Source organism: Coloeus monedula (assembly GCF_965178545.1).
Source record: "Coloeus monedula genome assembly, chromosome: Z".
Lineage (NCBI taxonomy): Eukaryota > Metazoa > Chordata > Aves > Passeriformes > Corvidae > Coloeus > Coloeus monedula.
In genome coordinates this window covers 74,194,995-74,222,874 of record NC_138822.1, presented here as the reverse complement: position 1 = coordinate 74,222,874, position 27,880 = coordinate 74,194,995, and the positions used below count along the sequence as shown (strand labels likewise).

Sequence of the window (27,880 nt, the reverse complement as noted above, 5' to 3'; positions counted from 1 at the left end):
CTGGTGCAGCCCATGGTGAGGCAGCTGTGCCCCTGCAGCCCTTGGAGGTCCACAGGGGAGCAGAGATCCACCTGCAGCCTGGGAAGGACCCCACACTGGAGCAGGGGGATGCCATCAAAGGAGGCTGTGACCCCATGGGAAGCCTGTGCTGGAGCAGGCTCCTGACAGGACCCATGGATCAGGGATCCATGCTGGAGCAGCCTGTTCCTGAAGGATTGCAGCCTGTGGGAAGGATCCACACTGGAGCAGTTCAGGAAGAATTGCAGCCCATGGGAAAGGACGCATGTTGGAGAGGTCCAAGGAATACTGTCTCCTGTGACTCCTCCACTCTGATTTAATTTCTAATAAATGAAACTCATTTCCCCAAGTCCAGTCTGTCTTGCCCATGATGGTAATCAGTGAGTGATCTCTCCTTGCCCTTATGCCCTTGACCCACGAGCCTTTTGTTACACTCTCTCTCCCTTATCCAGCTGAGGAAGGGAGGAACAGGGCAGCTTTGGTGGGCACCTGGTACCCAGGCAGGATTAACCCACTACAAATGCCAAAGCCTTCTTGGCAGCAAGACAACGTAGTAACAGAATGCTGTGAAAAGCCCTTGAAATTGGGTTGCACAAGTTAAGAGAGAAAGTAAAGGGAATACACTGACAAAAGTTGGTGTACATATGGAGGACACTGTGAGTAAGTCTCCAGAGCCCTTAAACACCGGCTCATTTTTGTGGGGGGATTACAAGAGGCTGTTGTTTTTGTTTAAAGTCTTGGTTTGTTTGGACAAACACATACAAGGAAGGCTCAAACTGCTGTATCTCTCAAAGACAGCTCTGTTTCATGGCCTTATTTGCAGGTATTTTGCCCAGGACACCTTTAACCACTGATAGAAGGTGAAAGAATATTTGAAACTGAGATGGGAGGAAAACTCAGATGTATTTCAGGTAATGATGGCTGGACAAAACTGGAATAAGTGTGCCTGTGAGAGCCACCCACCCTCAGTCATACAACGATGTCAGATGAAGAATCAGCACAGGATTTGGCCAACTCCCTGCTTATTTCAGTGTTACCAGGAGAGGCCGTCTATCTGAGGAAGGCAGTTTAAGTTAAGAGTTTAGCAGCAAGAAAACACTTAAAATGCTGTTAGTGGAATGTAAGGATGAAAGTGAAAATGTTAAGGGCCTCCAAGGTCATGGGGAAGACATGGAAATCAATGCTGAAATTCTGCTGAGAAAATGGGTGAAAACAGTCAAAAAGTTTTCAAGCCACAGAAAAAAAAGATTTCCTTGGTATTTGAAGGATTTTGCAAATTATCTCCCAGATGAAATATATCAGGCTCAGCAGCACAGTGTTATAAATAGAAGTGGTTTGTCTGTACAGTTCCAAACAGTTCTATTTGAAATACAGCATGGACAGAGCACAGCCCTGCCTTCCAGTGTGCAGGAAGCATTTGACTCACGATTCTCAATGTCCTTTGAAAACAGACCTTCTGTAACAAATGCACATGCAGAACTACCTGTTCTGTTACAGTGTCACAGAGAGGACATGAACAGAACGAACACTGTACCCTGCAGTAGTACACCCTGAGTAACAGAGGTCTGGAATCTTCATTTCAATGACAGATGACTGCAGAAAATGTTTCATGAGTTTGGTTTTGGCCTAAGTGTTAGGCTGTTAGCATTTGTCGTGGCTTTACTGGGATTTCTTCCAAAAAAATCTCTATCAACCGTATTTTGTTTCATCAGAAATTTTACTGGAAGTCTGCCTGCTCTAGGTTCATCTTCAATGGTGTATTTGTTAGATGAAATGGAAACACTAGCTGAAATATAGGAAACCAATTCAGAACTGCCAGTAACTGAAAAAGCAATTAACATGCTGAAAAATACTGTTGGCAAATAAAAGTTTAATCCTGATCTTCCCTACCGTAGCTGTCTTATTTTTTCATTAAAAAATACATTGCTAGCAAGTTTGCTGATGTTATGGAACCGTGATGGGGGGTGGCCGATCAACCTAAAGGCTGTGCTGCCATTCAATGGGACCTTGATAGGGGGGAGAGTTGGGCAGGGAGCAACTCAATGGGGTTCAAAAAGGGCAAGTGTAGGGTCCTGTACCTGGGGAGGAATAACCCCAAGCACCAGCACAGGCTGGGGTCTGACCTGCTGCAGAGCAGCTCTGCTGAGAAGGACCTGGGAGTTTTGGTGGATGACAGGTTGCCCAAGATCTGGCAGTGTTCCCTGGCAGCCAGGAGGGCCAATGGACTCCTGGGGTGCATCAGGAAGAGTTTGGCCAGCAGGCTGAGGGAGGTGATCCTTCTACCTGTCCTCAGCCCTGGTGAGGCCACACCTGGAGTGCTGTGTTCAGTTCTGGGTTCCTCAGTATAAGAAAAGGAAGGAGCTACTGGAGAGGGTCCATCAATGGCCACAAAGATGACTAAGGGTCTGGAGTATCTCTGTTAGGAGAAAAGACTGTGGGGGCTGGGCCTGTTTAGTCTAGAGAAGAGCAGATTGAGAATGGGTCTCATCAATGCATATAAATATCTCAAAGTCAGTGCCAAGGAGATAGTACCAGACTTTTTTCAGTGGTGCCCAGCAACAGAACAAGGAGCAATGGCCATAAACCAAAACACAGAAAGTCCCACCTCAACAGGTGGAAGAACTTTTTTATGTAGAGGGTGGCAGAGCGCTGGAACAGCTGCCCAGGGAGTCTCTCTCTCTGGAGACATTCAAACCGCACCTGGACATGTTCCTGTGCCCCCCATGCTCCAGGTGCCCTTGCCTTGGCCAGGGGGGTTGGACTGGATGATCTCCAGAGATCCCTTCCAACCCTAACAATTCTGTGATTCTACTGGATAATCTACACCTTACATTTATGCACAAACCAGGAATCAAACTGCACAGTAATAACGATTACCCTTGTATTTACTAACTAGCTCTTCCAAAGCAAGTTATAAAGCAGAGTCATTGACTGTGCCTCTACAATACAGGGCAGCATGATACTGAGCCTGTTGAGATGTTACTTCTTCACTGTAAGGCCAAGCACACCTACCATGCAGATCTGAGCTTGGAAGTAGCAAAGCCATATTTGTGCAGTGGAACAGCTCTGCTTACTGGATGTGGTGATGCCTGCAGGCCCAAAGACACAGCTCTACACCACACTACTCTACTACTTGTTCTGTGGTTGACATTGGAAAAGATGGTTTAGATCTATCCCGAACAATTAGTACAAACAGGACCTCAACATGCTTTTCTTAGTGCAATATCTTTTCAGGAACTAGTTACGATCACAGCCATTATCACCAGAGCTCTGAAAAAATATCTACCTGTAGAGAAGAAGCACTGCCTTTTTCTACACACAAAAGGCACACCAGCTTACAAAGAAACACCGGATTTTCCTCTCTAACTCATTAGAAAACTTCTAATTCAGTGACTTCTTGCCCTCACAGAGGTTTCTCATAGGCATATAACTTTGACTTTTTATACAAGATACTAAAAAATTTTGTAGCTTCATACCTGTGTTATAAACAGGAACCCAGTGGTAGAACTCGTTCTGGTAGGGAACTGTATCAAACTCACTGCACTGCATCTGACGGAAGGTTGGCAAGTCTTTGCCACAGGGGCTGATGTTACACATGCGATAGCGTTTCCTTTCTCCAGTGCAGTAGTCTCCTCCAAACTGGGGTCTAGAAAAGGAACATTGACACTTGGACATGAGTCTGTGGGTAGTTTTAAAAGAACAACGTATTTCAGGTCCCAGTGGCATAACAAGGTGACTCTGAATCCTTGACAGGGTGAAGATATTGTTCCCATGTTTAAGTACTCAAACATGTCAGTATGAAGTACAGAAATCTAGACAACTCCTGTATCCCAAAGAAGTGCCTGGCACTACCTGGCTGAGCTCACAACAAATTAACCTATCAAATGGACTGCTCTGAAATCCCATACTTTCCAGGGCACTTGACAGTTCTCTCTGAAAAGACAGATGATTCCTGCTGTTAGGCACCCTCTTAGTGATTTGTGAAAATGACATGTAGAGTCTTCATGAACTCAAATATGTACTAGGGAATTCTGCCTTTCATGTTCTGTACCTGACAACTCATGCGTCTCAAGCTGATGACTAGAACAAAACATGACAGGTGAGTCCTCAGGATCAGATTGCTAGAAACTGTTCTCACCTGGTTTTTGAGGACGTTTATTTAATCAGTGCAGTATCAATAAAGCAATATTTATACAACTTCTGCAAAACTTACACATTAAGTATGGGGGGTTTTTTCTTTTATGTTGAAATAAGCTCCGTGGACGGTAAGGAATAAAGAACAAGATGACTACTTTAAAAGATGATCCAGCTGAATTTCACATAGGTATGCCTAACTGGGAACAGAGGTGCCAGTATCTGTGACATGTGTTGATGTGGTACCTGCTGGTAACAGTCTCATACATGAGAGCTTCCAATGTCCTAAGAACCTCAAAAATCTTTCACAAAAGGTAGGGAAAGACATTGCACTCAGCTTACTCTGGACTATCACACGGCCTCTCTGCGCTTTGAACTCCTGCCCCACATGTCCTTGTGCAATGGGACCAGGATGACCAAACGCCCCATTCGCCATGGATTGCTTCGGGAGTCTTCCCTACTGTAATGCACTCACCAGAGAAGCACCACTGAGGAGACAAGAGAAAGCAGAAAGAGCTTCAGACCATTATCGCCGGGAAAAAGTTCCTGTGAATTATTTGTTATTTTAGCTCATGAGGGTTGAACACTTAAGTGGAAATGCAAATGGAAATGTCACAGGATGACCCCCTCTCACACTGAACAATGGCAGAGCTACTCATGGTTCCTCTCTGCCCTTTGGTAGGCAGCACAGCATGCAAACAGCGTGGCTCAGTCACCTTGTTTTCTCCACACCGAGTGCCATCCGCAGCTGCATCCAGTTTGGAGCGGCAGGAGCCTTTCACCGAGCACCAAAGTGTCTGGCAAAGGTTCTGGAAAAGAAAGAAACTGCAGCAATCTGAGGCAGAGCTGAACTCCTATGGCTAAGGTTTTCAAAAGACTCCCACAGTTTTGTACAGCCACTTAAAGATCCTTGTAAGGGCTGTATTTCCAGAGGGATCAGGATTTCTCACAAGATAGGAACCACCAAGGGTCCAATTTAGGTACTCATCATTACTGTGCAAAAAGATATCTGACAAATAAAAAATGGTAAATACTATCAAGTGAATTCCCTGTACTTTGTGAGTTCAAATATTCTCTTAATTGGCTGCTCGGCTCCCAGAGAAACACAAGAAAAATGGCTTAACAAACTTTGGTCACTACTGTTTGTAGGTAAGGTGAGCAGAAAATTGCAAAATTTTCATTTGAAGAGTACTAAACAATACAATGTTCAATTTTGCGCTGCAGTTTGCCTGAAAACATACAATCAACAGCAAAAGCCCAGGTCTTGACTCAGGTTGTTTGGATGGCATAGTCCAGCACTGGAAAAAGGAACAGATCTGGCAGTATCAACCTGTGAAGTAGGGATGGCTCTAAGTATCATCAGAGAAAGGAGTTGATAAGAGGATCCCACCAGCAGCTCCCACTGGGATCCTCAAAGCAAGCCACGTGCCAGATTTGGAAGCCAACATATAAACTGTGCACTCCCAAAAATGCAGCCCCAAAGAGGTAGCAGCAATGTTCATCCAAGTGAGAAATCCACAGTTTAGCTGCTCATTTATGACCTGCTTCTGTGTAAAATGGCTAAGCTTGGGCACAAGCTCTGAGAGAGTTCCCTTTTATTTGCTTTCTCCATTGTGTGTTTACCTTGGTTTGTCAACAAGGGCACCAGAAAAAAAGCTAATGCCATGGAACATCTCAAAGCACTCCAAACCTCCAGCTGGAATACAATGTCTGGCCCACTGCATCTCAGCTCACTGTTTTTGGGCAATGCACACAAAACATACTTTGTTTTGCAGTTCCCTGTTTATAATTCAACAGTAGCTTTCTTTATGAAGGCCTTGTGAAGCCATCACTGCCAGGTTCTCAAGGCAGAGCTACCAAAGTGTCCTGGCTGATGAATTTTCTCTCGTTATGAAAGTCATCCTTTATTTAACTCTTGTACCTAATATGTTTTATGTTTCTAATGTATGAAGTGTACTCTTGCAGTGTGCCTCAGATATCAGAGAACCTGGCACAGAAAATGAACACAGCTTTTCAGTGGCAGTTACTTTTTTTTTTATTAGGTGCACCCACAGATTTCAAAGTCAAGAATTCACAGAGGGAATTCTTTAGCTCTGCAAGGATTTTTCCATATTGATCTCCATGTACCAGAACTGTTTTTCATCTCTAAGAATACTGAAACAACAACAGTATGAGATAATGCACTATGTACTCTGTGCCTTTGGAGGTAGCAGGCAGAAATTAATGATTCTGCTATGGACTCATTGCAAAGCAAGTGGGTTTTCTTTTCATCAGCAGTATGATATACACTTTCCACCCAAGCTATGAGAATAGGATCTGTGCCTTGAAGAAAGTTAAATCGAAAAAAACTCAGTTTCACTGAAGCCAGTGGAAATTTTGGAGAAAAGGGCAATAAGATGAGGGTTCTGAGCTCCTACAGCCTGTTCTATAGGAAGCTACGGATCTAGCTATGATTTGGAAAATTCCTCCACCTAATACATATTTTGCTTTTCTTTACCTTATTGAGGGACAATATTTATATACTTCACAGTACACTTTGCTACCTAAGTGCTTCATGGAAACCACTGTCTGAATTATAAATATCAGCTGTTGCTAAGTGTAATCACTGAACCCTAGGGCATCTTCAGCTAAATGCAGATTTTTCTCTCCAAAAGGATCTGTGGATCAAATTCAGTCAGACATTAAAATGTACAGAACAAAAGTAGCTTGTCAGTGAGCAAAGTTAAGTAAACAGAGGAAAGGCAAAGAAGAGTCAGACCTCTTAGACAAAATGACAAAAAGACTGATGATTCAACATTCCAGGTGAACTGTACTGTTCACAATACCATCTCTTGCCAGTGCAGCTACCAGCAAAATACAGGTCTTTCAGTAAAATGCAAAATGAGATGATACCAATTAATTTTCTGACATATGTCTAGCTGTAGAATTGGTTAATAAGGAGATGCGAATGTAAAGGCCTATTAGGTTCAAACTCAAGAAGAGACAGATTGAACCAATACTGCAAAATTACATCCTAATTTTCTATCTGTACCAGCAGACAAATTACAGTAACTAAGGAAACAGTATCAGCAGGTAGTGAAAGCAATCTTTCAACACCTTCTTCAGATTCAGCAGTTGTAGTTCAACACTGGTAATCAGGTTATCTATTAAGGTTGAAAAGATTAATCAGAAATAATTTCCATAATATTAGGGTAGATGGAGATACACTTAATTATCTGAATGGAATACATAGTCAACACCAGCAGTGCCCAGTCCACAGCTGTGCTCATACCAGCACTGCCAACAGCCAAAACACATCTGTGTTTGACAGGGCCAGCAGGTTGGTTGCTGTCTCCAGTATTTGCTGTACACTGCTGCCCAAAACACAGCAAAAATTAGTGATCACTTAGCTAGGCTAGCACTTAAAAACACTGTTTCCAAGCTGTTCTGTGTATAAAAATGCTGTACAGACCCAAAGAGCTCTGAACATGCTAGGTACAGGCAGAATACCATACCACTGCACTTACACTAACACAACCTGTAACTCTGCAGGGCTCCAAGAGCCTGTGAGGGTTGCTGTGACTACACTTCTCCCTTGCATCTCCACACAACACTGTTTTGCAATGCTGTGAGACAGATTCCAGGGTACTCTGTGAATTAAGCACTTCTGCATAAGAATCTAATGTTTGATGGAAAAATATTGGTTTTTCAAAATAAATATTTTTTACAGGGACTGGAATATTCTTTTGGTAGCTAGATTATCAACAGTGTGAAAAATTTGGATGTATGGGAAGAGAACACAACCCTAATTTCTTCAGAAACCTCTTCCTGGAACTGAAAATTTGTTCCCAGAATTTGATCAATTGAAAGCCACATGGTGGCTTTCATGGAAGAATATTTTAAAATGGGATTTAAGTTGCATTAATGATTTACCTAAGAATCAGTATTATGAGTTTAAAACCAAAATGACTCCACTGCTGAAGAACAGGCACTTAACCACAGATATGGTTAAGATCCAGCAAAGATCTTGTGAAATACAAGGCAAACAGTGCAATGACTCACTTCCAGAATATTCAGAATTAAGAGTGTTAGGCAATGCCTGCACTGCACATCTAGGCAATGAGACTCTAAACATGCTGCATTTGTAGTTAGCAAATGAGGTGCACTGAATACACTTCCATGCTGCTCAAGAAGTTTGAATTCTTACTAGGAGAATGAAGAAAAACATTCAGCACTTACATCCACATCTTCACAGAATGTAGCATTGGAACCATACTGAAGCTGGCATTGGTGGTGCACATCATAAATCACTCCAGGAGCGATGATTGGAGACTTTAGAACTTCTTTTTGGGGGATGTCATCCAGACAGAATCCCCACCCCCGACTAAAAGACAAAAATTCCATATTAAAAAATCCCTACCACCACAGTTTTTTGATGCTTCTGTACAGACCTCTAGTATCTAATTCTTACAGGTAATTTTGATTATGGCCCATGGAAATACCTCCAGCTTCCAGCTAAGTTATGCTGAAGTACTGCAAACAAAGTAGTTACTCTGCCTAAAAAGAGATGGTTTAAAATGGCAAAACACAGCTTGTCAAAGGGGAAATACCATGAGCTCATTATGGTTTGCAGGGTGGCTTCAGAGAACACCATAGCCTCTGGTTAAAGTTATACTACCTTGCTGCTCTTAGAAACAATGGAACAGATTTGAACAAGTCACTGAAGCCAAGCACATGTGGCCAAAGGCTAAGTCTGTAAATTTCTGTCAGTCTCCCTGGCGGAAGCTTCTTTCTTCCTGGTAACTGCAAAAAGCTGCAGAGTTTACCAAACCTGAGCCAATATAACAAGACTTGAGTTCACTTCCAGACAACAAGACTATAACAGAGCTTTTCCCAAATAAGTAAGCAACAGGACAGCGGTATGTACCCCATGAAAATTAACTCAAGCACACTAAAACCCCCTACAATTACCACTACAATAATACAAAATTTACTTTAAACTTCAGCACAGCTCTGCTCAATTTAGGCAAATGCTACAACCTGATCACTCACTCTAGGAATCGTGTGATGTACTCCTTGCTGCACTGTGACCAGGTGAGTGGAGTAGGATCATACTGTAACTGTCGGGACATAATATATGGGCGCTTTCCAAGAGGCTCGCAGTCGTTCTCCTTTCCATCGTGCTGGATTCCAAAACTGGAGACAAAAAACAACATCTAATAACTCCAGCTGATCGGCTGTACCACAACATCTACCTGCAGTTCCACTCTGTACTTAAAAAGACACTTGCGTTGCTTCCTCCCTGGCAGAGCTGTAGTTACCTGTTACCTAAAGGAAATGCACATATAGAACATACGAACCAAAATCTATGAAAAATCTACACTGCCACAGGCTTTCAAACATGTCTGTTATGCACAGCAATACTGCCCTGCACAAAATAAAGAACAGACTCTCACAGACTAAACCACTTTAAAGAAGATCAGGCTTTGTTACATTCTGTCTCACACTCTCTAATAATCATGCCTCTACTTCTTGTTTCATTGTAAAACTCTTTTGGTAGACTGCAACAGAGATACTGTTTACAAAGTTATTGAATGTTCAGCGAATTTGCCTCCAACCTCTATTCCTTCATCCTATTTAATTTTCTCAATCTGTGCCTTAGAAACAGATCTCTGTAACAGGTTCTCTCGTTTCTCTGACTTGCTGAGAAATTTCTTTATTCAACAGCTTGCAGAAGTCATAAACACAAAAGTTTGGATGGGATTCAACTGAGTAAATATACACGCCTCTTCATCACCTCAGTGTGAGGATTATCTGAAATAACAGCATGCAAAGATACTGATCTATGAAGATGTTGACACCTACATTGTTAACATTTGGAGGTGTGTAAATCCTAAGAGCAGTGAGAGCTTACTCAGGTCATGATTCAGTCAAAAATCAGATAAAGTGCATTCAAAACACTTAAAACTACATTTCTCAAAAATGTAATCATACCGTGACTCCAAAGTTCCAAAAGCAGAGCTAATTTCAGTCAGAATCAACTCCAGTAATGACTCAGAGGTTTAAAAGCAAGGATCTCCCGTTTCTGATAGGCTTTTTTCCACAAACAGGGTCTGTTGAATCTTAAGGCTGCAAACATCTAGAGGGATGGTGTGGTGAAGAGCTGATTTTTGGCATTCATCTAAGGCATGGGTGCATGTCTGTATTCTCATTTTTCGTTCATCTGTTCTTATAAACTTTTCCATACCTGAACTTCTCAGCATGTGTACACTAACCTGTCTTGAGGTTAACAGGATGACAACAAACCCTACGGTACTCAATGTTCCTTAACAGAGACAACCCTTACAGGAAAGGCCCTGCACCACTCCTGCAAGGGCAAGTACAGCTGTACTGAGTCTCACAGCATCCAAAGGAGACAGAGCTACCAGCTAGCCAGGCTAGACCAGGAGAAGGCCACACACAGATCAATCCACAGGGAAGAAGTCTCTTCAGATCATCAGTGTGAATGAAAACAGCTCCCTGTCAGCAACAGGCTATGGGGGCCAAGTAAGTAAACGCACAGCACCCAGATCCGATTGTAGTGATTTCAGTGTTATCTATTTATACTATTTCCTGTCTGGCAATGGAGAGGTTGAATAAAGAATGGCCAACTAATGGGTGACAGGGTCATTACCATCATCATCATCGTCATCATTGTTCTATCAGGAAATAGAGACTCCATCCTGATTGGTGGCTGGGCTCACAGTGAAATTAATGTGATTGTAGATAGAGCAATGAACATGTGACTTAGCGAAGCAACACAGTTCAGTTGAAAAGTGCAGGCATTACAGTCAAACCAGAGTCTCCATGAGATAATGCTCTACCCTGAAGAAAACAGCCGTGTCGAAACAGATTCAAAAATCGAATTTTTTTCAGGGAAGTTCATAAACCATCTAACCAACAAAAACATCCCCCAAAATTTAAAATTCTGAGAAATTTAGTTCAAGCAAAAATACCCAATCATAAAAATAAATTAACCATGTCTGAAACTAAATATCCAGGAACTTTAGTTATCTTGACCTAAGTGTACCCAAAATAGCACTATTATACAGAAGATATCACTTATTAAGACATGCCCTAAAGTGACTGTATTGGTTCATCAGAAAGGAGAATAAATAATAAATATAATATATTATAAGATTAAAATATGGACTTTGACTATATGACTTAAAAATGTTTTCTAGCTAATCTGCAATATTGAAATGCCTTGACGTAATGAAACAGGTTTATTTTCCGTAAATGTCTTGGATTGATCTGGAAATCATCTAAAGTAATTGCATAGAAATCTAGCACATGTATGTTAAAATTAGCATGATTGAGTCATGCTTCTTTGTGGCTTAATTATTTCATCCTGATGTAATATCCTAGCACAGACTGAACAGTTGTATATGTAAAACACAGGTCAAAGGCTTAAAAATGTGTTACTTATTCCTGTGCTTTGAAATAGAAAACAGTTTTGATTTCAATAATAGGGACATTAACTCACTTCTTGAATTGTTTCTGTCTTGCAATTTGAGTATTAACATGCAAATAATAAATTTGACACAGACAGGTTCCCCCTTCCCTGACAACTGTACCTGTGTCCCAGTTCATGAGCAATAGTGAAAGCCAAGGGAAGGCCAGAGTCCTCATTGATGTTGCAGCTTCTGTGAGGCTGACACATGCCTGACAGATGAGACAAGCCTAAGGTTTCACAGGGACGGTTCATGCCAGCACAAATGTCCTTCCTAGAATCACAAAAGAGAGGTGTGCCATTTAACACAACTGTGGAGTGTCACTGACACTGGGTGGCAATCTTCCGTCTTTTAATGTGCTAATCTACATTTTAAGTAATTCGTAGTGGTAAGACTTTGACAAACATGTATGCAACAACATGCACTTGTTCTACTACTATCATTACACTGCTATAATATTTAGCCAATATTTATGGGGCTGTAGTACCTAGATACATACATTTATTGTCAACTCACGTAAGTCAAAGTTTTAGAATCTCCACATCTGGCAGCATTTTGAAGCATGGTTTACTACAGTCACCATACCTCAGCTTCGTTCAAGTGAACTGTCGGAGCACTTTTTATTTGGAGAGGTAAATCTCATGTCATTTGTGAGACTTTATTTCACATTCTTATTTTAAGATTTTTGACTGGAAAAAGGTTGATAAAGGTGGGGATTGGTCAAAGAGTGGACTTGGTGATCTTGGAGGTCTTTTCCAACCTAAATAATTCTGTGACTGTTCTTTACTGAGCTGCTTGAGGGGTGTTTTAGGTTGGGTTTTTTTTTCCTGACAGACTTCAGCTGAGGACTGTTTTTTTCAGACCACAGACCCAATCTTTTCTGCCACCTGTGTGCAGACTGAATCAATTTTTACAGACCTGCAGAAGTCCCATTTCATGCCATTTCTGAAGAACCTCAGACAACCTCATTTTTAAGTTTTGTGTTCCTTCCTTGCTCAGACATTAAAAAAAAAAAAGTGTCTCCTTAAATATGGAGATATTTAAAAATTGTATGCTTTAAAGCCTAAAAATGAATGGCACCATGTTTGCAGAATACTCTTCCTTTCTGAGCTGCACCCACACTTTTCTTCAGGAGTTTTTCATCTACATGATGCTTTGTTTTTGTATATTGTCTCAAAGAAGAATAGAGCAGTCACTGAGGACAAAATGAGATAGGATCAAGTGGGGAAAATGACCTGAGCTACAGAAATTGCTCACCTCTCGGGACCCACAGATCTCAATATTGTGACTAAGATGCATCTCTAACTCCTATGCACACATCGTGTTGTAAGTATTTTGACCACATTACTGGGCTCTGTGCGGGATGAACTAAATAATGGCATGAACCTGTAAAATAAATATCATCACCAAAGAAATGCAACTGAACAGCAGTCAGTCACTGCTGTCATACCTGGTAAGAAGAACAGCCACATCATGGTGCGTGGGGTTGACATCACTCTTGGGATTGACACTCTTCTGCCACTTGCAGAAGCTGGCTAATGTCTTATCAGCATGGTGCACTATCTTCAAGCCTTGCTAATGGGAAATGAAGGAATATATTACTGTGAAGACCACACTGCATTGCAATAACCCCTCAGTGAAGTCAGCTGTGAGAATGGGTAATCTAAATGCAATTGATTATGGTTTTTGCCTAAAATTAGAGCCATCATTAGGAGCAATGACTCCTATTTATCTAACATTGAATATTAAGTTAAAATGCTGACATTTCTGTAATTGGTGCAGCTAAAGGGAAAATTACAGAATGCAGAACTCTACATACATTTTGATAAATGAGTTTCATAAGATCCAACACTGAACTGAAACTTTCAAACATTTTATATTCTCTTGAAATCAAATTTTCCTCTGAAGAGAAGGTGAAGAGTACTTATTGGGGGACTTTGTGATCAAATTTGTCCCTCAAATGTTACGTGAACACTGTCATATTCAGAGAACAATTATGCTTCTAACAGAGTATTTATTTCACAATATTTTTCAATTCCAAAGAGAAACAATGCAGTCATAAATGTTTCTTCCTCAGCTTCTTATTATACAGTTTACATGCAAATTAATGAAAACTCTGAAATAAAAAGTATGTAAAATAAATTAATCCAAAATTGAATTTTCTAATTTCTGGTCTCGGACACTCACTTTATCTTGCCTCAGTTTGCTCTTTTATTAACAACCATCTAAGTATGGGGTTAACTGTTACCAGACATTAATTTCTGGGGAACTTAAAAACAAATTTTGAAAGATATTTAAAACGGTTACTTCCAACATTGCCATCCTCAGCTGATCAGGAATCCACCTTTTTTTATTCTAACAGCCACAGAAATTTAGCAAATACAGTTAATTGGAGGCCATAATGGATCTCAGGTCGTAATTGTTCTCTTTAGATGCAAACTCGAGTTTTTATCCCACTTGTACTTACACTGACAGCTATAAGGACAGGCTCTATCCCAATAAATATTTCTGAAGACATAGCCTTGAGGTTTGGTTTACTGTCTTCAATAGCACTGGGACCATCTGGCTGGTGGTTATAAATCTTAAGCCACTGGGAAAAATCCCTTTAAGGTATTCCTGTGGTCAGAGCTAGCTAAATCATGCACAGCATTTTGAAAATAACCATAACACCATGACAGTCAACATGTATTCAAGCACATAGTAACATATTTGTTAAACAGAGACATTGGAAACTATCAATATATAGCTAGTTTATAGCAATTAACATCAACTTTGTCCTAATTTTTCTTTGTTTCAAAAGAGATTTAAAAAGAAAAACATGTATTTGAACTGCACATTAAGAGATTTACTTCTTCAGAGACCTGCAAATACCATAGCACTACAGTTCATAATACATTCCAGGTAATGCTTGGTAATTAGATTCTGAGTGTTAATACATAATTTCTGTTTCTCATCTACTCTTCCTTGGCATCCCATGTTCTTCTGACACTAGGCAGATTCTATTCCCCCATTCTTAACCTCCCTGTTTTAATTACATTTTCCTATGTAATTTTATGCAGAAATACCTGAAGTCATCAGCTAAAATACTTTGCTATCGAGGGCAGCATTTATTCTAAAAGAAGACATGCTGAAGATCAATAACAGAGTAAATTTAAAACATTACTTTAAGCAAATATGATTACAGCTCAATGCATTGAACCCAGAAGTTTTCTAAGGGATATTTTGAGGTATATAAAAACCTTACCTCCACCTCCTCAAAGAGGATGAGCCGGACAAGCACAATGTGAATTGCATTGCCAATGCTTGGATCATGGAACAACCCTGTGACCTGTGCCAGAGCCAGGAGACATGAGATTAACTGATTCCTCTACAGCAGAACACAACTTCAGAGAGAAAATACATTTACTTCTAGCATATTGTGGATCTGGTGATTGTTTTGCTTTTTAAATTCTCAAATCATTCAAAGTTTACTGAAATGCAATAAATATTACAATTACTGCAAAGGCTTGCTCTGCCAAATGAGCGATGACATAGCACTTGGCAAAAGTTACTAAGCTAAAGAGCAAAAGCCCAGACAAGATCATATTATGTCCATTTCCCTTTCAAAAATTTCAGAGTTCATAAAAAAACACTAGCAAAAAGGAACACAACATCTACAGTCATACAACACTAATGGAGAGGTCCACTCAGGGTGCAAATAAACCAGCGTATCAAACCATTCTGTTTGAAATGAACAGGATTCTGTCACAAAAAAGCAAAATTTAGTCAGTACTAGGCAAAGAGAAATTAGGTGAATGATGGCTACTCTTGTGTTTTCAGAGTACAGGAGAGGATGATAAGAACAAAAGCAAAGATAATGACTCCATTCAAAAAAGACTCCACATAAAAAAGAACAAGAACTGATCTCTGCAAAAATGTAACCCAATTGTCATAAACATCATCACAATATTGAATTAGGCAGGAGGAAAAGGAATCAGAGCAGAAGATATTCACAACCTATCTATATATCTGACCCATGCCATCTATCACAGGAAATATGAGTGAACAAAACGGATTGCCTTTGGGTCAAAATTGTTATGGAGAAAACCACTAAAGGAGAAAATACCAAAATGAAGTGGAAATTGTGTTTATAGAGGTCTGATTTGGGTATGGATCTTTTTCAAAGTACTCTACTGCAAATTGAAACATTTTAAGTAACCCTAATATCTAAGGTCAGACTGCAGAGAAAATGTTGAGTCTTGTTTGTTCCTGCACCTGATAATGACTGGGTTTTATTCCAAGCATTTTTCCGTGTGTGGACAAAACCTCACGTGCTCGAACAACCTTTGCACCTGTTTACTCAGGCTCACTGCCTCAGCAGCAAGTCAGACTGCTTGGGGCACAGCTGGGAACATACCATATAACACGGGACAGATCAGTCACCACGGCTAGAATCACACTCTGATTAACTCCACATATATTGCACATGTCCATGATAACCACACAGAACACATCCTCAATACACTCTCAAGCTCAATATCTGCCATGATACACGTAATATTGATACAGGTATTAATAATATCTGTAAGCAGATGCTATGGCTTTTCCCAGAACAACTTATATTTTGGAACCTGCCACACAGGAAAGCACTTGAAGATCAACTTTTCTTTATTCCAATGTGAACTTTGTACTCCAGGAAGAATACTTATCTGGAAAAACAGTTGTATTGGCTTCAACTGGGATAGTTAACTTGCTTTATAATAGGTCATATATTGCTCTTTTGATTTGTGACCAAAACAGTAACAAGGTGGTATTTTGGCTTTTGCAAAGTTACTACAATTTCCAGCAGTCTCCTGTGTGCCTTTCTTACCCACAAATACATGAAAGAATTCATATGCTAAAACCCCGCAGAATTTCTCTGCCATAGCCAACAATCTGAAATCACCACTGAGCAACAGGTTCCAAGGGAGTCAGAGAATTTCAGTGGAAAGAAAGCTAGTGCTAGCATTTATAGCTATGAGACCTCTCTCACATAAACACAGAGAAAAATTGTGCCTATACAAAATATAAGGTAAAAATACTTTAAAATACAGAGTTTTAATTAATATATATGAATAATACTACATTTTTGTCCGTGAACATTGTTGAAGATGTCTTAGAAGATCAGCAGCATAATCAAATTCAGGTTTCCTTTGTTTGTCTATCTAAAAACCCCAAAATATTGTACATACCATATTCATTATAGTGAGGATATATGACTCCACATGGTCACTTCCATGATATTCAACCATTTTACTGTCTGCAACCACAAGTGTCTCCACCCATCGCTCCTTGCTGACAGAGCGCCGAGAAACCCTCCTGACAGCTGCATGATTTTGTTCCCATCTCTCCCTCCGATGCTGCTGCTGTTTGAAAAAGCTGTGGGTATCTGGAAGAGTAAAAAGCAATGCTGTCTTGAACATATTTTCAAGCTTGAACTGTATGGCTGTAACACTTACAGGATGATATTAGCTGGGAGTGACTCTTCTGGCTGCCACCCACCTGCCCCACTGCAGGGCCAACTCCAAAGTGACACCAGACTGCTAAGGGCCCTGCCCAGTGAAGTTCTGAATCTCCCAAGATGGATTAAACATGCATTAAAAAGTTACCCCACTCAAACACCAGGTATTACGTTGTGAGACAGAGCCAAGCTAAAAAAAATTGAACTGGAGATGCCATTTTCAAGGAGTTTCTCTCCTGTGGTTTGGCTCTAACCTCTCTAATAATACCAGTAGATAGTGTAAGATGGGATATCCTTTCTTCACAGGCAGCTCATTTTCTCATCAGGATGGCACACTAAGCCCAGTGCTGTGGCACATCCAAAAATGCCTTGTTCTGTGCATGGAGAATATCCTTGACAAGTGGGGACACTTGACCAGCAGGTGTCATCTAAATACCAGCAGGGTAGCCACGGGATCCTCACCTGCTGTCATCCTGCCTAATGACACGCCAGACACTTACTGCTTACACTGTAATTTTGAGATCTGTGCATCTAAAGCTTTTCAGACAGAAGCCTTTGCTCTGCAGGGTTGCTAGCAACCCTGCACTGTGCTCTGTGGGGCTAATTCCTCTCCACTCACTCTAGCTTTGAATGTCAGCTGTCCATGCTACCAAGGAAATACCAATGATGCAAATACTGCTAGACCTGAAAAGCAACTGAGATGCCAGTTTGACAGCAACTGCTGGCCTTTTTCCAACCCATAATCCTGAGAAAGGCTTCTATGGTGCTGGGATTTCCCAAATCCTACAAAGGATCAGGAACACTTGTTTCTGTTACATATACTGCAATAGTCCCTTGGTATCCCACTCATGGAAGAGGATGTCCTAATTCCAGATGGGACACATCCACAGGCCAGACAGACAGCTCCAAGTGCTTACAGCCTTTCCAGCATCACCTCCATGGCTGTGGCAGGGGACAGTTATCCAGCATTACCTCCGTGTCCAGCAGGACCCAGTGCTGAGGAACAGCTGCCCAGACACTCTGCTCTAGAAGAATGGATGACATGGCAGCTGGGTCCCAAACTTTGTGTTCATGCCAGCTACACCTTTGTCATGAATGAGCTGTTTGCCCTTTAGACCCAAGCACAGACAGAATAATCACAGCACCTTGTGTACCTAACAAAATGAGGCACCACTAGATGTGTATATCTCTCAGTGTAAAAGATGGTATCTTGGTTTACAGGTTCAGGTTTTCAGAAATGGGTTCTCTGAGGTCAGCCTGAAAGATGCCTGGATCCTGATAACACATAATGTGTACAATTGAAATATGCCACATTAATAAATGAAATAATACCAGCCACATTTAGAACTGAGCCACCATGCACAAGTGTGCTGTACACAGCAGCAATGAGCTATCACTCACCCTAACCCCACTAACCCACGCTGCAGCACCACTCCAGCTGTCTCCCCCAATCTTTGTTCAGTTACAGCAATCATCTCCTCAATGAGGGGCTATTTATGAGCTGTATTCTTTAACCTCCCTTGTACATTTGCAGTTTTCAGCATACTTATTTCTATGAAGCCCAGTTCTCATTATCTACATTTTTAAGGGTTTTGTGCTGAGAAAAAACCTTCCCCACAGCTATCTGAACAAAAAACTCTGTTCAGACTGCTGGTTAAGTGTTTTGTTTATGGCCAAATAAAATCTCAGGCCAGCTGTCAGGTTTTCTGTTTACAGCTAGCAAAAAGTATTGCTAATTGTCTGGGCGGCTGATAGCACTGGAGGCAAAAATTTTTGAAAACATGGAGACTGCCGTGGTGAACAACCGTCAGGGGAAAGTTTGGAGTCCTGCTTAAGCATGAGGCTCTGTAATGTAGGAAAATCTCAGAAGAGGTGAAAATTAATGCCAGATAGCCAGAGGATTTTGCAGAAAAACTCTCTCCCTGGTGATGGACAACCTCCTGTGCATGGTACGTCACCTGGACAGGTGACACCTAAGGACTGGATCCCCACTGTGTCAAGTCTCCTGGCAGCTTTTTTAGTTTGATGAAGCGGAGAGGGATAACTTCTTGGAGCCACACTAAAATACAGGCAGTTACAAAGTACAGTTCTACTTCTGCTTTTATGTCTCTCCAAATTTTGACTGTCTCTTCTAACCATCTAATTCTGAAGTGAAATAACCTTACCTTGCTTTACCTTCAATGAGTAAAGTGTTACAAGTGATTTCAGATTTACTGAGAAATCCCAGGCACCTTGTTGTCCAGGCAGGGAAGTCTTGACTGGGAGCCCACCAGTTTAGGACTATTCAAGAAGTGAGAAATGGGCTGAGAATAGGAACCGTGCTGCCTGAGGAAAGCCTCCCTTTCATCGTAACTGCTGAGCACAGCACATTCCACGAGAAACAGAAGAGAGAAAGGGGGTACTCCTACCCCGAGGGTTTCCATGGATTTTTGAGGAAGAGGTATAACACAGGGATGTACAGTGCTGTACACTTAGGAATAGAAAAGGGATGCAGTGCTGAGAGTGTACCCAGGACAGTCTAAGACTAAACAAGAAGAAGGTTGGTAAGAGATTCAAGTAAGAAACTGCATGAAATTAAAGCAGCAATACTTGGAAGTTTCTAGCTGTTGTGGGAGATAATTTTGCAGATGTGAGGCTTTTATTAGAAAAACTGATTCATCCCAACAAGTTACATAACATGTCCCAACATGGATATGTGATATCCCGATATTTGACTGCATAAACAGAAGAAATGGTGAGATGTTAACATTTCATCAGCTTCTAGATAGAAATGGCTGATAAACTTCAGTAAAATGGTTGGGTTTTAAGACCAAATTCCAAATTGTTTTTAGTAAAAATAAAAACGTCCCCTAAAACTACCCTACAAATCCTACTTGCCTAACAGCAACATAAAAGACCCTTAACTTTCAGCTACAAGGAAATATTTTAAGTTATCTGTAAGACTCAACTATATATGAAAAAAGCAGTATTGTACAAACTTCCTCAGGACAGTTTAAAGCTACATGGTTCCTGTATATGAAAGAAAAGCTATACTCTCTAACAAATCAATTTCATTTTTCATCAGGTGACAATATTCTTTGCCAGTCCTTTGTAAGAAAGAGCTTTCTAATCTTTAACTATCAATGGTCTCACTTATTAAAAAAAACCCATGTAAGTTCTTCTTCACTTTGAACAACTCATCCATTCAAAATGAGCTTGATTATGCTTGATTGTTAAGCAGTTAATTTCTGCTTGCCTTCCACCACTCCAAACTCCCTTAAAGAGCAAACATGACTCACCTCAGTTAAAGGTGTTATCTGAGATTTCCACAAAGATGGCTTTTTCCCACTTTTGTTTCCCACTGGTGCTGGTAGAGTGCAGTGTACAGTGCAACATGAGGGGACCTCCAGGTGCTAACTACACATAGCCAGCTTTTTACACCTTTGGAGGTACACAGGACTTTGCAGATGCAAGGTGAAAATGTCTGGAAATTCCCAGAAGAGGAGAATGCACACTACAAATGAAGACTGTCACACAAAATATGGAAGCATTGATTTGTGTCTTCACTTGCTGTTCTCAGCTGCCTTCTCTTTGTGCAAGAGCTCTGTCATTTTTGCCACTACACTGTTCACCAAAATACTATAACCCCAGATAGGAGGTGTGAATGATGCTAGGGATGCTAGACGAATAAATTCCACATGGTTCATAACTTGCTACATTATGATTTTTCCAAAAACCTTCACTTTGTTCTAAGACATGCCTTTAGTTTAAGTATTAACAAAAAGATACAGTTAGTTTTTCAAGAGGTCAATAAACTGTGTTGAAACAATCACTGTACAAGCAATATTCTCCTCTTTCACTCATATGAAAGTGAGCAACTTTCATAGCTGATCTACTGTGAGAACTTACTAATTATTTATGAAACAAATGCAGTAAGCAATTCCTTTCCCCTGTTCCAACTACCCCTCCTGAAATAAACAAGGTAGTTTTGTATACACAGGATCTGCTTATGAACAAAACTATGCCTGGATGATGACAATGTGATAGTGAGGGCTCCCATGCTATAATGGGAAAACTGTTGTAAAAAAAGAAAGCGAGTGTGTGCATTTAAAACTGAACAGACAACCAAACAGCTCTTTTTACAAGCATTCCTAAAACAGGCCAAGCTAAGTCACACAAATGCTTTCTGAGTGTGAAGAAGTGTTCACGCAGGAAACCATTACAAGTACTTAATCACATACAAGCCCATGCTGACAACCCCCAAGTCCCAGCAAAAACAAGCACAGAGAAAGAAAGCTTACAACTCAGCAAGGTTTGTTTAACTTTGACATTCCTGCTGTCAAAAACATGGCACATCAAACAGTGAAGTCACACCACTCTGAAGCAGAGGGAAGCTAAAATCGGACCTGTCTTGACTGATGCACTTAATCAGATACTGCTGCTGAGTGTCTGCTGCTCATTACCTCTCAGGCTGTAAAGATGCAATGATAGACGTGCTGGGCATCAGAAGGTACACAGAGAACAATGTCGTGGGAGACATATGCCTGAAGTTGCCAATGTTTTGCATCAATGACTGTCTTTATGCCTGAATGTTCTTATTTTTTTACCCAGGAATTAAACCCAAGTCAATAAGGGACAATTAAAAATTACAACTGCGTCAGATGTTTTCCTAGGAGTACATTACTCAATGTAATTTGAACTTTCTATGCTCATTCACTTGGCAACTTTAGTGTCTGGTGCCTCTTATTTTGGTGAAAACATTAATGAAATGGATTAGAAGAATAAGGTGAAATTTCTATTCATTAATCTAGCTCTTGGTAAAATGCCATCTGAATACAATTTAACTTGCAGTACAATTCTATTAAAATTTAATGAAAAACAAGTAACTTCTAAAACAGAATATACAAACTGTGAAACAAATTTGCAGATTACAAATTTCCAATAAATTATATTTATGTAATAAGTCTCTTACCAAATCATTTAAGAACTGCTAATCTAAAAATAACAGAGAAATGCAGTTTTGGGGTACCACTAAGACAAAAAAAGATAATTAAAATATATGGACATTATTAAGAATCTTTCTCTTTTTATGTCTCTCTGAAAATTCATTCACACAAAATACGCAAAAAACCCTAGAGTGACATCTTGAAGTAGTTGTCTCTGCATTGTCATGGTTGATCTGATTTTCAGTTTGGTTTTCCAAACAGTATCCAGAAGATCTTGAACCAGACTCCAGAAATTCCTGTTCCAAATTTTTGTTCCAAAAATTTATATTCCATAAATTTAAATCACATAATAATGAAGAAAACTCAAACTGATTACATGCTGGCAATCAGAGGTCACCAACCTGCTGCAGTCAGGACCAAGAACAAGGCTAAAAGGCTACAATGTCTTACTCATTACAACAAAGACCTTGAGGTGCTGAAGAATGTCCAGAGAAGGCAATGGAGCTGGGGAGGGGTCTCAAGCACAAGTCCTGTGAGAAGCAGCTGAGGGAGTTGGGGGTGTTTCTCCTGAAGAAAAGGGACACCTTATCTCTCTTTACAACTCCTGACAGGAGGGTGTAGCCAGGTGGGGGTCGGCCTCTTCTCCCAGGGAACAGGTGACAGGATGAGAGGCAGTGGCCTCAAGTTCAATATTAGCGACAAGTTCTCCAAAATGGGTGCCAAGCACTGGAAGAGTCTGCCCAGGGCAGCGGTGGAGTCAGCATCCCTAGAGGTATTTAAAAGATATGCAGATGTGGCACTTAGGGACATGATTTACTGGTGGACTTGGCAGTGTTTGGGATAACAGTTGGACTCAGTGATCTTAGAGGTCTGTTCCAACCTAAATGATTCTGTGACTCTATTCCCTAAGCTTGCATGCTGCAGGTAAGCTTGTGCTGGCACTCCAGAACCCAGAAGTGAAAGAAAGTGCTGAAATGTTCAAAGGGTACATGTTTTATGGAGCTTCTTGGACAGGTAGAGACCTATGAACCAGCAGGACTCAGGAACTGGCAGCACAGGTCTCTGGAGTGCCCATTAGCTCTTTGAAGTCACCTACGTGATTTTCACAAAGGCAATCACTGCAGGCTGCCCTAATGCCAAGCTATAAGAGCTGGCAAGACTTCAGGAATGGTGGACAGAGTATCAATGCAAGGAAAGGTGCCAGGAAAAAAAACCCCAACTATGCCGGAAGAAGCAAAGGACAGGAAAGGACTACTAAGGGTTGTAATTCCAAGGATTTCAGCACTGTGAATGCTTTACATGGAAGGCTTGCTCTTTGCAGGTGGCTCAGACGAAAGAATGCGGTTTTCAAGCTGTGAAGATTACAACCAGCCTCTAAAGGGACTAGAGGCAGATCAAAGGGGCCTCCTTCTCCTGGCTTTATTAAGTTTGTGCGTGCAGCAGCAGGCTGGGTGCTGTGCCACAGGGACTGGGGAGAGTAATTCCTCTTGCACAAAAGCAACTTGGTCATCTTTTGTGTTCATGCTTACATAGGAAAGTTCACAAGACCAACTGAATCTAAGCCTGGTAAACATTAGCAGTCCTTTCCTCATGAAAGAATACCTGAGAATAACCACATTTGATTCACAGATTCCAAGTAAACTCCTGCACTTCCTTGTGAAAATATTTTACTTCAGAAATCGGCAGCTCCGCTTTTATCAGACACTGAAGTCTGTATGGTACCAATATCTATCAAACCCTAATATGAAGAACCATTTTCTTCTGTTCCCAACAGAACCAGAAGTCAAAGTACAGCAGAGGAGGCAGGTATGTCAGCATAATGCTCCTCCAGACTGCAAAGTGCTTTCTTCCACACTGGTCCATCCTCAGCCAGGGTTCCTGCAATTTGACCAGGGATAAACTGCTGCAGGGCTGAAGCGGAGCATTTGTGTTTTCCCATGCAGAAAAACAAGAGGCTTCTGTTCCCACTCGGTTTCTTGTTTAGCTCATAGAATCACAGAATAGCCCTCTGCAAACACCTCAATATGTCACTGCACCTCCCTGGAGAGGACAGACTGCTGCTCCATACAACCAAGGGGCTCATACTGGCTTTTTCAGCCTTGCAACAACCGAGGAAGGTCTCCCTCCTCACAGATACCCTTTGCAAAACGCTCCCTGTAATATCCTCATCATGACAAAACCAGTACGTTTTAAGGGCTTAAGGAGTACAGGTGCCTGTCTCAAACACTGTCAAGGCCACAGATGGAACTTGCTGTAAGATAAACCACCACAGTGTGAACTTGAGCTAAGCACAGAAGGGAGGAATGTGCAACAGGAAGGAGCTATTCCATGCCTGACGGCAGGATCTGGTAGGCACATCCTTGTTAACACATCCGGACAAAAATTTCTACTCTGGAAAACTGCGCAAAAGGAAGCACCTGCTCATACATGTATCGCCCCAAGTTATGGGAACACCATCTGTGACCATCCTGTGGCTCTCCGGAACTTGGGCTGTATGAAGGTGGTACTCCAAGATGCTGAGAGTGAAGAAGGACCAACGGGATGGTGCTTGATTCATAGCTGGTGACTACTTCCTGCTTGATCTCATCCCTCCCCCTCCTCTCCCTTCTCTCTATTACTCTACCTTGCATTCATTGTTAACTAAAATCCGTATTGTTAACTTCAGCAAATGATCTTGTTTGCACCTTAACTGGGGCAGAGGCATCTCTCACAAATCAGATCATAACAAATGCCCAGCTCTGTTTTGCCTGCTTATGCTCCCCCATGCAGAATCACAAATGTCAAGTGGGCTTAAGGGCCTCCTCTAGGTCCCCAAGACCCAACCTCTGCACCAGAGGAACTCCTCACTGGCTCATCATTTCTCTTCAACTTAATGAAGCAAAATCAGCCACTTGCATCTCTGTGTGCTTGCAAATGATCAGTACAGAGCCAGCTGGGACCAGCTGCTCCTGCCTCCTCTCCAGGAGGGATAGGAAGGAAGTCAGAGGCAAACACACACAGGCAGCACAGCACAGCTGGGAGATGCTACCACTCCTGTGATCACCCAGGCTGCTGAGTGGTCCCAGAAGAGGATGCAGCCTCCCTGCAGGCTGAGACTCTGCTCCAGCTCATAGCTTCACCCTCACAAAAACTGAATCTCAGCAGTTTGGTTTGAAACTACCTGTGAAAGGCACAGCTGATGAACTAAAGCTGTTTCACATCATCCCACCCCTGTTCTGCTCCTTGTCCTGATCTTACAGCATTCTTCTGCACCTCTTTCCCTAACTGCACCTCTTCCCTTCCCAAAACACCAAGCAACTCCCCTCAGTGAATACTCGGCAAGGTTCCGGCTCAGCTGTGACTCCCAGGAGTGAGCCCAGGCATCTGAACCCCTCACACCATTTTCAGGCCAACTCTTTCAGATCTCAGCACTCTCTGCCCTGATGCCTCCATTGTGCTCAGACTCATTCTGGGTCAGAGACGGCTCAGAAAGTGCTGTTCAGCTCACCCCCCAGGAATCTCCAAACAGCTCAAAGAGTCACAACCAGCAAGCAAACAGTTATGCCTGTCAGACCTGCTATGACAGTGTGAATGTTCATGGCACAGGAGTGGGCACAGCCATTTCTCTCAGCACTCAGGATCCGACCGCTCTGAGCAAGAGACAGAAAATGTAATGTATGCACGAAGAGTGCTGTGTGCTACTTGGCAGCCATGCTAAGAATACTGGAGCATTTCACTGATTAGCACAAACATAATCTCATTGTGTGGAATAGTGGTGAACATTAATATCTACAGTGTTACACTGTGAGAATAAATGACAGCTCAGCACTTACCTTACATATAAAAAGTTCTATGGTGAACCAGAGTATATATTGTAGAGAATACCACAGGCATCTTCTAAATAAAATTTCTCAGGCAAAGCTGTTAAAGATGATCTCTTTATGCTCACCATATAAACTGCCTGATTTTGCAGCTATTCTGTATGTTTAAAATGTTAGGTTTCTGCTACACACTCTGGCATTGGATTAGTATTTTCTGGGTATTTTATCATTCAGCTACTCAAATATGCTCACATTTATAAGAAATAATAGTTTCTATTTCAGCCTTCAAAAAGTACTGCTTTGACTGTGACATATTTCAAACAATCTCTTTGAAGATGTCAACAGAGAGGTTACTGAACATGCAAAGGAACTGGGGAGCCTAGTTGAAACTACCCCCACTGTTATCCCCTTATTTTTTGGAACTGCCATCACAGAAAAAATAGGTAGATGTCAAGAAGACAGATTTGTCTACTGTAACTCCCTCAGATGTGAAAGTAAGTCCAGAATTCAGTTTAAAACACATGGATTTGAGGGAGTTCTCCAGTTGTAACACGGTAGTCCAGTTACAAAACACTAGATAGGAATGGATCATTTAAAGTCTAAGCATAAAGCAGATAAAACTATTTTTTTTAAAAAATGGTTCCAGATAGAAGTTTCTCGCTGTACTTCCAGAATTGACTCTTTAAGAAATAATCTGACTTCAGTTCTTAAATATTTCCATAAAAATGTATGAGGATGTATTTTCTTATATAAATTAACAAAGCATCCAGTAAAATATAAACGGGATTATTTCACTGAGCACTGGCAATGAGAAATTCCTGGTCTTATAATCAACAGTTTAAAAATTGTCTCTTTGCTGCCTTGAAATTCTGACCTATAACACAAAAGGGAAGGAGAATGTTAAAAAAATAATCTAGATTAAATTTTCCCCTTTTTTCTACACCTTATCTAAAGTCTATTAACACAGAAGACAGATTCCTGCTTTTTTCAGAACTTACCAGAACCTATGGTACACCAAAGAAAATGTATCATTCAATTTATTAGTAAAGCACACTGAGGGACAAGCAGGTGGAAAAAACGTACTCTAAAACCAAATATTAATCATTTGCAGTACTCCCCATAACTTCTAAACAAAACTTTTTCTGTCATCCAGGTAACTGAACAGAAGGTCCATTTGCGTTCCCTGTACCAACTGCCAGATTCTATTTCAGGGCTGCATTTCAATATTTTATTTAGCTTATGGGTATAAACACAGTCCTTTTCACAATTGTTTTCTCAAAAATATTTTCTCAGAGTTAATAGGTAGTGTGTAGTTAAAGGACTTGAGAGGGATTTTGAAAGCTAGAAAGCAAGACAATAGTCAGTGCCTTCCAGATGCTCTGAAATTTGTGGAAAAACAAGTGTCCTTGGCTTTTAGTGAAGTGAAGATGAGATTTGGTACTTACATTAGCTATTTTATGTGTTATTGACATTCTAAGAATTTCTCCAGTGCTCTCATTCTGTAAACTGTACCTGCCCATGAATTCAGCTAAAGCTAAGTTTATACAGAACAAACAAGAACTTCTTGCAGCACACTGGACATGGCACAGCAGGCAGGCTGAAACACAACAGAATTCAGGTCATGATGCCAAATCTGGGTGAGAATCAAGTAAAAATAGCCTTTTCTGAGACTCCCATATTGTCAGAGCCACCTTAGCTGTACTCCCCGCAGCCTTCACCCCCAGCAGCTTTCACACTCCCATTGCAACCCCCTCTACATGCAGGATGCTCAGCTCTACCCTCTGTTTTCTGCAAGCCAAGCAGCAAGCCAGTAGGTAACTGCAAGCTCAGAAAGGTCTGCAGATCTAGAAGAAACAGCAACCTCCACGCCTTTCCTTGTGAGGGGGTATAAAACATACTATGCTGGACCACAGAGTGTGATTAGAGAGCAAATAAAGCAGACCTGTGCTTCCAATGTGAAGGGTAATCCAACACTGTCTGGCAAACACATTTTATCTGACAGCTACGTCTGCTTCACGCCTTCCAGTCTGTCACTGTCACTGTCCTGCTCTC

The 27,880-nt window shown here is 41.2% G+C and overlaps 1 protein-coding gene across 1 annotated transcript in view; it reads right to left on the bottom strand.

Moving 5' to 3' along the window:
- Positions 1-27,880, bottom strand: part of ADAMTS12 (ADAM metallopeptidase with thrombospondin type 1 motif 12) — a gene marked incomplete at both ends in the record, with an annotated part of 152,970 nt that overhangs the window by 51,144 nt on the left and 73,946 nt on the right. The window contains 9 exons of the mRNA XM_082302088.1: positions 3,495-3,664; positions 4,495-4,640; positions 4,869-4,961; positions 8,371-8,515; positions 9,184-9,327; positions 11,748-11,897; positions 13,075-13,199; positions 14,869-14,952; positions 16,835-17,031. Of these exons, the coding sequence (XP_082158214.1) occupies positions 3,495-3,664; positions 4,495-4,640; positions 4,869-4,961; positions 8,371-8,515; positions 9,184-9,327; positions 11,748-11,897; positions 13,075-13,199; positions 14,869-14,952; positions 16,835-17,031 (1,254 nt within the window). The remainder of the gene's footprint in view (positions 1-3,494; positions 3,665-4,494; positions 4,641-4,868; positions 4,962-8,370; positions 8,516-9,183; positions 9,328-11,747; positions 11,898-13,074; positions 13,200-14,868; positions 14,953-16,834; positions 17,032-27,880) is intronic.